Source organism: Protopterus annectens, chromosome 9.part0 (genome assembly GCF_019279795.1).
Source record: "Protopterus annectens isolate FY-2018-M chromosome 9.part0, PAN1.0, whole genome shotgun sequence".
Taxonomy (NCBI): Eukaryota; Metazoa; Chordata; order Ceratodontiformes; family Protopteridae; genus Protopterus; species Protopterus annectens.
In genome coordinates this window covers 245,552,423-245,567,218 of record NC_056743.1, presented here as the reverse complement: position 1 = coordinate 245,567,218, position 14,796 = coordinate 245,552,423, and the positions used below count along the sequence as shown (strand labels likewise).

General features: G+C 38.9%; 1 protein-coding gene across 1 annotated transcript in view; it reads left to right on the top strand.

Moving 5' to 3' along the window:
- MADD (MAP kinase activating death domain) overlaps positions 1 to 14,796 on the top strand; it is a 2,427,721-nt gene that overhangs the window by 1,490,092 nt on the left and 922,833 nt on the right. Inside the window, exon 21 of the mRNA XM_044082094.1 lies at positions 459 to 559. Within this exon, the coding sequence (XP_043938029.1) occupies positions 459 to 559 (101 nt within the window). The remainder of the gene's footprint in view (positions 1 to 458; positions 560 to 14,796) is intronic.

Here is a 14,796-nt window from a genome sequence, read left to right as displayed (position 1 = left end):
AAATGCTTCTGGTTCTTCCAGTTTGTTTCTGGTGTCATCTACTTGATACAAGGCATATTGAGTAAGATGACTTTTGCCCGGAATATTTTGAATAATTTGCTAAAACACTAGCTTTGTTGCTGAGAATTTTCCGACATTGTAGCAAATGCTGCATCAAGTTAAGTAAAAATTTTGAAAACAAATCACACAAAGGTAGACTGTTAAATCAGATATTCAAGCCAAATGCTATTCAGTCTATATAGAGGTGTGAATTGTAATATTTCTATATGATCATTTTCATTTTTTACTAAAAAATGTCGGATCCTAAGAAAATAGTGTTAGAACCTTCTTTCTTCCACCTGTACCAGTGAATATGCTGTTCAGTATTTTATCACTATACCTCATTAATCTTTGGTAATAAATGTGAGGGAATGTAGGATTACACTTGTTCAAGATTTCATTGCTACTTCTGTTTTCAGGTTCAGAAGGTCCGAGGAACTTCTTTGACTCTGGAGACACAGAGGAGAAGAAATCGCAAATTAGTGCAGACAGTGGCCTCAGTATAACTTCAGGATCACAGGTATGTGGATAACAAGTGCCTAGTCTCTAACTGCTGATTCTTCTAGCCTCTGGAGGTCTGTACTCTGGTTTAAATGAAAAGTAATTTCACCAACTTGAGTGAACTTCTGAGTTTCTTAATTGCAAGAATTGTACCTGGAAATGACAGTTTTTATTAATCTGTGTACCAGATTTATGCTTCTCCGTAAGTAGGCATTTCCACTGACACCTCTGTACTTTCATTCGCACCTCAGCATAAGTAAAACTCTGACACATGCAATACTATTTGATTTGTTGGCCATTTTAAGTTGAGATGAATATTTAATTTATAGTGGAGGCCCAGTGAGAAAATCTGCATCACAGAGGAATTTATATAGCAGTTGGTAACATTTTAAACACACTAGTAAAACTGCAGTGATATGTGTCGGGTAATGTATACAGTTAGTCTTTTTTTGATTACTTCTCATTAATAATGTTAATTATCTTTGGATAATTTAAATATGTACAGTCTACGTGTGGACACATGGCCATCTGCAACAGCATGTGATCTAGCAAAAGTAATTTTGGGTGGCAGCAGTATACACGTATTTGCATTTATATTGTAGTAGATAATTGCATTGATCCAGTAGTGGCAGTAACAAAACAGTGGGACCTTTCTTCAGAATTGACTGACAATATCTACAAATGGTGTGGTTAGATTTATAAGTAGGAGATGCGGTGCCATCTTGATAGTCTTGTACAAGCACATCATAAGGATTGGTTTGGGTATTTGGGTAACATTGTGTATGAGAATGTGCATGCATTTGCTGTGACACAAAACACCCATTCTGTTTTTGGACATACGAACTTTCTTGTGTTTGTTTTTAAGTTATATACTTGCAACAGGATACAGTTTACATAACACAGACCTGTGCTTGTGGTTATTGATTACAAGGTTGGCCACTTGTCTGTTTCACACATTATGTAAGTGTGCTTGCGTAACTTGCCATTAGGTTCATAGGTAGGTACTAGGCTATCGGGTCAAGGGCCTACGTAAGCCTAGCCAGCAATGTACCATAGCTTACGCCACCCAAAAAAAGAGTAGAATAAAGATAGATATATGGTGGAGCTATGCATTTATAGATCTATTAATAGCCCAAGTATCCTAATTTTATAAGTTGTAGCACCGGTGGCATAGAGGAATAAAGCCCTGTCTATGACCAGGCAGTCCAATTCAGTTAACACCTCTAGTGATTGATGATGTGAAATGGAGGATGGGTGTGCCTACCCTGAAGAGAGAGAGCATACTGGGTGTCTGTGTAATGTAAGTTGCCAGAGCTTAGAGGCGAGGATGCCAAGTTTGGGGGTTGGAAGACAAAAAAGGTGTGACAACCCGATGGGCCCAGGCTAGAGCACATTCTCAAGAATTTTCTGCTTTGTCCGCACAGGTCCATAGAATGACATCTGGATGTATAGGAAGTCAAAGCTAGGAAAAAGAATACCCTAGATGCTTGGCATAACATGAGCTGCCACTGGGGATCAGGGATGGCTGGATCATTTTCCCATTTGAAGACAAAATGTCAGTTGCAGATTGGACCCAGTCTAGGGACAGTCAGACTACCTGTTTGTGGAAATGCTCAGTCTTCCCCTTGCAGCATGTATGCTGATAGGAGTACAGTTGGGGGGATCCAAAAAGAGAACAAAAACATTTTTTTACATGTTTTGTTCCTCCAAAGAGGGCAAATTTACCCATCATGTCCTCATGTCTCCATTGGTACAAATATTTATAAGTCCATTTTGAGTGGTATAATTTTGAACACTCTCTCTTGATTTGTGATGGTCACCTGCTATGAATTTTGAAGATTGAGAGACTGAGAAGCATGTTTATTACTTTTGATGATTTTTTTGTAACCTTTTAGTCATTGACTTTTCATGAATAAATTCTTGGGGCAGACAGCGAGTACTAGACATTAGTTTTCAGACTACACTAAAATCTGAATGCAGTGAAAAAGTCTCATCGGTATGTTTCTGTTAAAAGTATATGCCACTAATATTGTTATCTGCATATAAAGTTGCAGTCTTGAAGAGCTGAATACTTTAACATTAAATGCCCTCATTAGATTCCTCACAGTTTGGCAAAATTTCTAGAAGTTACCACATTTTGGGATGTGTACACACCCATTTGGAGACGTGCTTTGCTGTCATGAGCTGGATACATAAGTAAAGCTTTTTCCTGTGCCTAACACTTCTGTAGCTCTGACCTTGAATCTGTATATGAAATGTTCTGCATTCATTGCCATATAAAATCACAAAAGTATGCAGCCAGTGGTCATACTGGGATTGCCTTTATCATCTCAGGAAAAAGCATGCCAGGAAACATTGCCATAAGTGTCAGTTCCTGTCACCATCAGGAAAGTTTTTGATTTCCTCATTTATTCATTCATTAGATAACAGATATTGAGAGCTCTTTATGCACGCTTCAGTGGAAGGCTTCACATAATAGTTCTCAGACAAGGGCATCATCAAGAGATTACGGATGGTAGAGACAAAAATAGAAAAAAAAAACTTGAACCACCCAATGATTGTCTAAATGGTGATCCCTCTGCTGTCCAATCGGTGATGGGGAAATGAATGGTCTAGTTGGTGAGATGGAGCCACTTGACAGACGGGGGGGGGGGGGGGTCAAGAAGTGCAAAAAAAAAAAAAGGTACCTTCAGATGCTGAATGCATCATTTAGCTGGATCTCTAGCTAGTAAAGACTTAAGTCCATGCCAGTTTTGCAGCTTGGTGCATCATGAAATTGAGTGAGCCTTCCCTTGCTTACTCCATGGGGTTTATCCTCAATGTAGACACCACTCAGTCCCCCACTTCATCAGTCAGAGACCAGGGCCAAATTGCCTGATTCTGTGGAGTGAACCTTTGAGTTATCTTGTCTTTTTTAGGGGGGGGCTGGACATATAGGGCCAGGGGCTCTCCTTTGGGCTGGACTGCCCAGCTAAGGGGATTGATAGAATTTTCCATTCGAGGTCCTGCAGTTCACAGTTTTAAACCTTAATAGTTGTATTTTAAGAGTATTGCTTTGCTTATGGGGAAAAAAAGGCACAGTGCAGGCATTTTCTAGCTCTGACACTCTGGCACCCAGATTGCATCAAGTGCACACTAATCTTTTTGGAAGACCATGCACAGGCTTAAACCTGCTTGATTGCTGGGAGCACTGCACTGCCATCCACTCAGGCTCCTGTTAGGAATTGCAGGATACGGAGGCCATTTTGTCTGAGACAGGTGAGGAAAGCAAGTTTACCTCCAACACCCCCTCACCAGAAAAACCTTTCTTTGGAGTGTCTTGTCAGACTTGTGAGGATAAACGTAAACTAGTCTAATTTGTGCTCCAGTCCATCAGAAGCACATTTCGGCCCTTCTGGGAAAGGGAAATAAGGCTGAGGGATCTTGGGCACCTCTTTGTAAGGTTTGTAATCAGGGATTTTGTTTCCTCAGCCCAGAGGCATCCTGACAGTGCCTGTTCGGCACCTATGAATCGTGGGAATTGTAGGAAATACAAAACAACTGAGTTATGTGATTATTTATGCTTTGCCAGTTGCCAGTACCCACCTTTAGACTATGCGTTCTTTTTCAAGGAGAGCTTGGCCAGTCAAGCTAGGGTGAATTTGTAAATTCCCATCCAATCACCCAGTTCCCATTTTAAAAAGGGTAATGTTTCAGACTGCTTGATTTGTCACTGAAGTCTATTCCAGAGGTGAGGAAGACACTGTGTAATGAACCTATTTCACCACCATGTTTTATTTATTTCCTGAAGAAAATTTCAATCCCTGGTTCTGGTGTTTGCAGACTATTTGATTTGTGGATATAGAAGAGATCTGCATGGAAGGCAAGTCATAGACTTCCTCTCCGAAGTCTAAGATACTGAATGCAGAGCCAGTGTTTCCAGTCTTTAATGGTAGGTCAGTTTTTAAGCCAGTGATGATCTTAGTTAAGAACCTCTGGGATCTTTCTAGTTTGATATGTGTAGTAAGATGCATCCAAAGGGGTCACTGTATTTATTCATTAATTGACCTGATCAATACTGAGTATAAGGGGACATTGACCTCTTTTGATCTGGATAATATTCCTTTGGTAATTAGCTGTAATAAGTAGAAGGGCTTTCTGACAACTGTTGTATGATGATCAAAGGACAGGGAGTTATCACCCTAATTTCTCACTTTGGAGTGGGGGGTTGTGTAGTATTCTGGAGGGAGGGGTTGTTTACCAGATGTGACACTGTTTCCCAGTTTATAGTTCTCAGCAAACGTGGTTAGCCAGATGTCTTGGTTGAAGGAGGTGTCTTGTATGATCTCTTTCCCTCTATCTCCTCTTGTAACCAACCCCAAAAAAGAAAACCACCTTGCCACCTGAGGAAAGTGCTAATGAAGTATCCTAGGGTTAACTGTTATTTGATCTTCAGTTCAGCAATAGGTACCAGAGGGTGCAGCACTTGAGTAAACTGTTACCCGACAGAGCCAAAACCTCTAAAAAGGAGTGATAAGATGATATCCCATTTTGACACATTGGGTATTGGGATGCTCCACTTTTTATCTTTTGTGTACAGTTATAGCCTTATCTGGAAGACAAGGAAACACTTGATGGCCTTATGGAAACTTTTACGATGACCAGAGAAGTGTGTTTCTATTTAACTACAGTATCTTCAGTTGTAAAGACTCACTGTCAAGGGCTTTAGACTCTGGTGCATCTTCAAAGGATAGTGTGGCTAAGTTTGCTCTCTTTCAAGGAGAAACAGTGTGATTGATTCCCATTTTAAGGTAGCCGTACTGTTCAGTCAGGCCACCCAGAGACCTGGTTAGCAACACTGTTGGTAGAAAACAGACCATCACCATACAGAGAGGCTTGTATAATCTGTTCCTTCATCACCTTTTCATGGGCTAGCCAACCTAAAAGAAGATTTCTCCTTGAGGTATGAAGAAAGTGCTGAGCATCACACAATTGCTAATCCTTAAATTGGCTAAGTCTTGTACGAGAATGATGCAGCTGGATGTGCTAAAGAAGTCCGAACTTCTATGTAGGACTAACTGTGGGGAAGGGTGGTTCTTTAAGTTTGTCTGAAACTGGAAAAGCATCACAAGGGGTCCATGGGTTGTATATATTGTCATTTTTGTCCATGTCCTGTCACTAGGTGGCCTTTCTCCAGAAAGAGATCTGTTGGTGGACCAGTCCATTCTACCTGAGTTCTTAGGGCAAACTTGTATTATTTTTTTGAGGACTGGAGGTAGGTTTCCTTCTGTCTTTTCCTGGTCTTGAAAGAATTGTATGATTTACATCTTATTCTGAATCTCATTACATTCTGGATAGTCACCATGTTGAGAGTTCATGCCATTGCTCTTGCAGGGCACCTCAGTATTAGTGATGGGACACTTTTTGGTATGTGACTATGTGAGATCCACTTGAGATTTTTCCAGTTTGCTCTACATGTGCATCATTTCCATCATGCCTTTTTACAGTACCCAAAGTTTTTACCAAGATTGCTGACTGTTGTGTTTGAAGCCTTGCTTACTGATTCAATATCTGAATGCTTGGCTGTTGGAGGGCCCCATCCAGGACTCCCAGGAAATGTCATCGCACTGAGCACTTCCATGGCTTCAGTCTGTGAAGGTTGCTTTTAATTGGGAGAAGTCTGTTGTAACTTCTACTCAGAGGGATAATGTTTATAAGTATGGAACTGAAAACATTCCAATACCTGTCATTTTTATCTTTAGAGAAGAATCTGGAGGTAAATGGCATTGGCCACCTGGGTGAGACCACACTTCAAGTCCAGGACCAAACTTTGAAGTGCTTTTTTTTGTATAATGGTTGCCATATTCTTTTGACAGCTTTTGCACAAATGAGAATATGATGTTGCAGTGAACTGTAAGGTGCTGGTAATTGCAGAGTTAATATATGATTCTGGACAATTTTCAGGTGCCAGAAGTTTCTCACCATGTTCTGGAGAGGTGGCCAGTCATTACCAACCATTTGATAGACTTTCCCTTTCTGCAGTTTAATTGGTTTCATATATATGTATAGGTATGTGTAGACACACACACACACATACACAGATATATATATATATATATATATATATATATATATATATATATGTATAATTTTTTTTTCCACTGTCTCATTGTCTACGGACTTCTTCCCACACATTGGACTGTCACGCTTGTATTGCTTACACTGGCTGACTTTAACCCCCCATCATCCCATTGGGTGGCTCCACTGTCTCCAATGGGCATTAGTATAGTGATGTGGTGTTCTTATCTGACTGGTTTTGGATGAGACCTTTGTAGAATAGGGACTGCCATACAAGTGACCATAAAGGATGTTTTTCTCCATCTGTGGTCACCAACAGTCTAATGTCTGTGAACTTCAGCAGTGCTGCCAAATGCACGGTTAAGTGGGCACAGACATCTCATCCTGAATGCATACTGAGTCTCTTGCCTTTGCGGAGATGAGGAAAGCCATTGTCAGCTTCTCACTCCCACTTGTCCATCATTGTCTCCTCCAGCTTTCAGGCTGTAAGTCAAAATCTGGTCATCTGGATTGAAGTCAGGACCTTATATCTCTGTATGCCCCAGAGCTGATGTAGTTGTACATTTATACAACTGACGCTTCACTTTCAGGATGGGGAGTTCACCTTGACAACTCCACCCCCCCCCCACACACACACACACACACTACAGGGAATGCGATCCCATCTAGGGGGACTGTACATCATCCATTTGAAGTAAATAGCAGTTCTTATACCCCTAATGACTTTGGAGACAAAGATGTTGTATAACCCTCTCCTCATTCTTTTAGACTGCCAGTCAATTATATTGTATCTAAACAAGCAAGGGGGAAAAGGCTTGTGCCCCTTTCCCTTCTGAGTATGTACGTATCTGCAAGTCGCCATAGGTGAGGAGCATCATGCTGTCAATGTTCCGGGAGACATGAACAAACTGTTAAACTTTCTTAGCCATTTGATAAAAAGCACTGAATAAAAACAAAAACCCGACATACAATGACAAACTAAAACACTTTTTTTAATAATGATTAAGCGCTTTCAACCTTATAGATCTTCAAAATAAAATTTTTACTCTGAAGACCACCTATTTTAAGTTTGAAAGTGCTTATTCGTTATTCAAAAAGGGTGTTTTAGTTTGTCACTTTGTATTAAAACACACTGAATAAAAACAAAAAACTGACAGTTTTGTTTTGTTACCACTGTGATTGAGGCCTTGAGGTTATTTTATTTATTAAACTTAGTCACTCTTTCAGACCTGTCTTGGAGCTGAATAAAGTAGTGCCTGGTGTGAGTCTTTGTGAAGTGGGACTGTCTGATGGATAACCTATTTGCCACCCTAAAGAAAGAATCATTCTCCTCCTTTACTAGATTTAACAGGTAAAGATGTAGAGGTAGTAGTGGTTGTGTTTTCCTTCCTGTCTTTCGGGATGTGCATGCACATATTTCTTCCCAGCTTAAATTCAAGGAAGGCAGACCAAAAATAATTTTCATTACCCATTGTTTGTTTGATGAGGGCATGGTTTGAAGCACTTAGGTCCCTGGTTGTACAAGAAATTTGATCAGGCTTGGCCAAAGATGTCCGCTACATTTAGGTTGAAACTGGCCCCACCTAATAGCCTGACTGCCAGTGTAGATTGACTGATTCATCTGGATTTACCATTTGGGATTTCAGAGATCATTGAAGCTGTTAAGCCCTCCACCAGACTGATCTGTACAACCAAGTGGTAATGATTGATTTTAGTCAGATCCTGATGTCCTATTTCCTCAGATCTCTGTTCTTGGACTGTAACAGCTTGAGGCATCAGTCTATCATTTGCTGTTGCTCATTCAACATAGAAGTTGCTTGCTGCTGCTGGAATTATATTTTCACATCTCAAAGTTTGTAGCCTCCTGGAGACACAGCTGTACAGTTTTTTCATTGCCTATCAGTGGTAGCTCTTTCTGTTTAAGGTGCAGTTCTCTCTTAGCGAGCATAATAAAGTAAGGGGTGAGTGGGGGCAAAACCCTCACATGGGAGCACATAGGGTTTACTCCACATAAAAAATGCTTTTTACCAGTGCATTGTGTGAATTGCTTGTAATATGACATGTTTGGGTACATGTTTTTATGAGCATTTATATACTTGAGATGTTTGCTACAAGCATTATTTGCCAGGCAAGTGTGATAAGGAGCTCAGATGTCCTGAATAATTGTAGTCAAAGCAAAAATGGTCCTTATTTTGGTTGGAAAAGTCAACTTTTAGATAATTATGACCCTGCCTTAAGCATGTGTAATTTGGGCCTCCATTATTCCTTAAGGAAGGGTGTGCCTCGCCTATTTCTGTGATTTGTGACTTTGTAGATGATAGGCATGTGGCTGGCACTGATTTGTCAAGTAAATCTTCCTTTGATGAACCCCACTCCTCAGTGAGATCGTAACTTTGTGATCAGCAGGCTTGCCTGTCCACCATTTCACCCTGTTAACTTGGCTGTTGAAGTTTATTTCGTAGAAGTCACACTGAAGTTGTCTATAACCTCTTTGTTTAGGACCTTTGAGTTTCAAATCATTGTGTAAGAAACCGTGTGTGGTAAGTCACAGGGATCAAATCTCCCTGAAGAATCCGCATTCCCTTCTGAAGGTGACCTCTGAGATGTCCTTGAACTAGTCTATTTATCTCCTAGTTTTTTTTTAAGGGCCAACACTACAGAGGAAAAAAGTCCTTACTCTAGATATTCTGTTTTTAGCTCAGTTGTATGAAAAAGGCTCACAGGTTTATAGGGAGTAACCAGTTACTTGCTTTTTGCTTCAGGGTAAGAAGGGTTTGAAGCTACCAACCATTTTGTTTCCATGTGGACTGCACTCTGAATTGCCTTTTTGTATTAGGTAGCTAACTGCCCACTAATGAATGCTGCAGATATAGCCACTCTTATTAAAAGAGGGTTTACCTCTAGTGCATGGTTCAAAATGTCTATTGCAGACATTGCTTCATGACCATTCGGGCTTCAGTTCAAACTGTCACCAGATATTGCTATCTCAATTGCAGCTTTAGGACCTTGGCCTCCCTTAGAAAGTCATTATTTCAGGACCTGTATTTCTGTGCTTTCTCTTGTATGGTCCTCTGGAGCCTTTCATCCTAATGGTTTAATAATTTGGATTCAATCAACCCAAGTAAACTATCAAGAAAGGTCTTTGATTTCCAAGATGGCTACACACTGATCAGCTTAATTTCAGATGTCCCAGTGTGAAATAAGAAACTGAGAAACAAGGGCCAGTGATTCTGACAGTTTTAGTAAACTCAGTTACTGGCTGGTAAGTACACTGCCTGGATGCCACCAGAGGAGAAACTAGGAGAGCCTGACAGGAAATCTCATAGAAAAGGTGAAGAGAAAACCCTGACTGGGAAGAATTCTGCAGTGGTTCAAGTTCCAGATTTATTGCAAGACATGGCTTCCAGTTGTTTAGAGGAAATAAATATATCAAATATGCTCAGAGCTGATAAAAATAAATAAAAAATGAGAGCAGTATATCAACTCATATAACAAAAGGCTGAGTTTAAGGACAGAGCATGCAAGAAAACCAGAGATTTTCTGTTGTACTGGAGAAACTGGAAGGGACAGATTGTATTCATTTTATAAAAGCACACATAAGCAACTGGACTGTTAGTCCACAGCAGGATTTAAGTGAAAGAGCATGTAGTGTGTGTGTGCTCCAAACCATGAGAAAACAGCCAACACCTGTATTAGAAAAGATGCAATCATACCAGCAAAAATACTTTAACCTGGCAAAACTGTGGAGGAGGGCAAAGTATTCAAAACTGGAGAGAGTATATTGTTTGTGGGAAATGATTATTCACTGAACTCATTTATTCCAGTAGTCTGAGAATGTTGAGAGGCAGGTGTGAGATTCAAGCTGGTGTATCCAGCTGTCTTTAGAATATTTTTTTCCTCGAGTATCAAAGTAATTTTTCATGGAGAATGGGCTAGGGAGGAAATATGAAAGGAAAGACCTTGCCAGTGTAGCATTTTCCAGTGTTCCAAACAAAAAAGCTTGAGAGAGAAAAAAACACTCGAGTTAACTAGAAGAATCAGGAGTACCTTGGACTTGAACTGGAGTCTGGGGTTTGGGAGATGGAAATGAACAGGAAGAAGACCACCGGCACTGAAATTCGTGAATAAATGTGAGATTATAAGGCATCGTTCACTTTTGTTAAATTTGGCTTTACAATAAAAAGTGGAAAGATGGCACTTTTGTTGAGTTTGTTAAACTTGTAGAGGACTGAAAAGTGTATGCCTCACTTTGTCATTAATGTTTGGAGGCACACTAAAAAGAAAGAGGGGAAACACTAAATATTTGTAAAACAATTTTAGTTTTTAACCATATTTACGTTTCATGATGTAAATTGCATGTTATATAGTAATGTATTTTTGGTTATTTTATGTGAAAGATACTAAAATAAAGTGCCGTTTTTCTTTTTTTAGTTTTAAGAAATGTAATCATTACAGTATAAAAGAGAAGAAAGACTAGACAAAAACAAGTTTAAGTTAACATGCTGTCATATTTGATTGTTGAGGTGGGGAATGGGGTATAAAATGCACAGATTGTAATATATTAGATTTGATATGATACAGTTTCTCTTACTTTTGCAGAAGTGAGTGTCCGGATTAAGGCTGTTGGTTTAATCTGATATGTTTTTTTGTCTAAGTGTATAAGTAAGAGAATGCTGAATGTAATGAAATGTGTTCCTTTATCAAGCAAATGTTCAGTGTGAGTTAAGTCTGTAGCTGAGGGCAGCTGTACATTTTATGTTTCCCTGAAGATAAACTAAGGGAGTAGGTAATAAAAGCCAGAGCACTTTTTTATGGCTAAATGTTAGTGTTCTAAAAGCATGCAAGCTGTTTTCACATCTGGGAGGGAAATGAAGATAAGAACAGGCAGTAATTAGTTTGTCTGAGCACAGGCTGTAATGTGTCTCAACACAGATGACCTTAATTTTAGTTTAGGTAATGACTGTGTGTGCAGCTGTTGCTTTGGGACAGTTGTTTTTACCATGGGGGTTAAACTTGATGGTTTGAAGACGTGCGCATGTTTGTATTGTAAGTTAATAGGTTCTGGAGGTGTTTTTTTTTTTTTTTTTTTTTGAGTGTTTTCATTAAAACAAAGTCCTTTAAAATGTCACATAGGATCAAATGGAAGTGATCAAAACAGCTGTATAAAATCTTAACCTGCCAAACAGTGGGTACATGTTGTACAACAGCTGGAAATAGCTGTGTAAAAAAAGATGCCATAATGTGTGAGACTAGTAATTTATCATAATGCTGACAGTATCCATATTATTTTGGAACATTAATAGCTTCACAGATGTAGACAAAAAGGAAGGAATGTTGAATTATATTAGGAAATGCAGAGTGCAAAAAGCAGTGCTACAGGAGACAAATATATAAATAAGTAAGCATGTGAATTTGATAAAGGATGTCAGGAGGAATATTCAACAGAGTATAAGGGACAAAGAAAAAGGGGATTGCTTGTACTAAATGTCAGAGAAGCCACAATATTGATAGAAGATGGGAAAACAAAAGACAGTGGCAGATTTGTTGATAGTAAGGGCCTACTGGCAAGTATTTAGATTTCACCTAAAACTGCTGTTATGGAGCTTAAAAAATGGGAGAAATAAGCTTTCAGTAGAGAATATTACTTGTATGTGTGGATTAGAATTTGATTTGCAACAGGGAGGGGTGTATCTGTGGGGCCAAGAAGGGAAAATATAACAAAAGAGTGTAGATATCTGAAATCAGTAGTAGAAACTCAGAAAATTTGCATTTTATTCCCCAAGGTGCAATATCTGGGCTAGACAAGACGGAAATTATATTTGACAAGAACATGTGCATTTAGTTGAAAGCTTCCTCACCTACCTATTAAAAAGAGAGCAATTTAAGGAATGGGTAGTGGGAAGATACAATTTTTCAGAAGTTATAGTCAGTGAATGGGAATAAAATGTAATTTGAGTTTAAAATTAGAGTAGAAAAAGAGATTGAATGAGTTAAAATGTAACAGGAGTTATTTAGAGGGCTGACAAAGGTTGCAAAATAAGGCAAATATCTTAGAACCAGAAGGCAAACAACTGCAGAGTGATAGAGAGAAAATAAAAAAAGTATCTGGGTAATATGTATGAGTTTAGAAAGCTTACTGTTAAGCAACAGTTTTTTTGATGGTGACTCCAAATCACAAAAAACGCTTTGCACAGCGACCTAGCCAACATGATGTAGACGTGGTTGTTGCTAAAACGTGGGGAGCTTTTAACAAGAAAAATAACCAGTGATCCTATAGACATGTTAGAGATATTTCAGAAATGTTATGAACATTTCTATAAAGCAGAAAGGTGTAGAAGCAGAGGAAAAAATGAAAACATTTATGGATATTTACTATGCCACGTTTAGAGGTAGACGAGGCTCAACAATTAAGACAGGAGATGATGAGGTTAAAAAGAGTGACGTACAATCAATCTGCAGGAAAAGACTCCAAGAGTAGATGATATTCCTGTGAAAGTTTGGACCCTATGATGGAAGAAAGTGATGAAGATCTGGCAGGTTTTGTTTAACAGTATTTTAAAAGGAAGAGAGACACCGGCATCCTGGAAGAAAGCTGTGGTGCCTATAGTGTGTAAAGAAGGTAAATCAGACCCAGCTTCATATAAACCTGTTTTAAACCATGATTATAAAGTGTTATATTTCTATAATCAATAAAAGAATTGCAAAGGATACCAAAATTGATGGATCTTGATCATTGTCGTCGTGTGGAAGGAAAGACATACATTTGATTACATTAATAAGAACAGTGATGATCCAGAAGGTAGCACAGTGCAAGAAAATATTACTGTTGGTGGGTCTTGATGCAGAGAAAGCATTCAGCAGAGTAAGCTGGGATTTTGAGTTGAGAGAAGGAAGCATTTGCATTCTCTGATACAATAATAAGGTTACTGAGTAGGCTATATGAGGGATCGGATGCAAAAACTAAAGTTGGGTGGGGGGGTTTCTGACAAGATGTGTCAGGGGGGTATCCTCTTTCTTTTTTAGAGTCATTGGCAGAGAAAATAAGGGACTCAGAAATTCAAGGATTTAATTGGTATGTTAATCAAGAAAAGTTGGCTTTTTTTGGAGACTATATTATCGTGCACTTGATAAAGCTAGAAAAGGACATCTCAGTGTTGTAGAACATCTTGAGACAGTTTCAAGTCTTTTTAGGATTTTAAAATGAATGACTATAAAACAAAGGCTATAGCTGTAAATGATGTACTCACACATGAATTGGTCCAGCAATGCACATATTTATAGGGACACGATAAATTGAACTATTTGAGTATGGATTAACAGGGATGCTGTTATGGCAGCAAAGGATATGTGGGAAGAGACCAAACAGAAGATAATATAAAAGTGAGAAACTAGAAGCTCTTGTTCATGGGTATAGAGATAGTAAGATACAAATAGTGAAAATGTTTAGTCCATTTAGTTTTATATGTAGGTGAGGCAAATTATCGTCAACCAGGGTAGACTACATGGAAGATAGTGTTGAGGGAATTTATCTGGGAGGGAAAAAAGCCAAGAGTCAAGTAGGTAAATTGATCCTTCCAGCAGATCAATCTGGTTTAAGATTATCTGATTCGAAGTGTTATTTTACAGCTACGTACGTAAGGCTCATATACATAACCCAAGTGGACAGCTATAATTTACAGTGGAAAGGGATGATGACGACAACACAGGAGTGAAATTCAAGAAATAAGGAGAGAGTAAGAGCCATGCAGAATATTATATTCATAAAATAGCAGAGAGTATTCTAAGAGCTAAGCCAACATGATGGGAAAAGGGTCTGTCAATACTGATGACTGGCAAGTAGCAGCACAGAGAACAGACAAGAAAGGGATGGAATTTTATTGGAGAAAACTGGCAAAGGAACCAAGTTATTAGAAACAAATAACTACAGAGTGAAAGCTAATAGAATGGGAAGAGGCCAAGAAGACGTTTGGACTGCAGGCTAGAAGACTGCCTTCCCTATCTGGGTTTGACAAAGTTTAGGCAAAAAGAAAGGGATAAAGGAGACTCCTACATGAAAAACCTGCTCTGATAGTTTTTAGATGAATCTAGAACAGAAACTGCTGTTAGAAAAGGGACAATTAGTACAGCATGTAAAATACTGCATGATAGCTGTAGGAGATAAGAAAAGAATGGGAAGAAAGATTGGATGAGCAGTTTAAA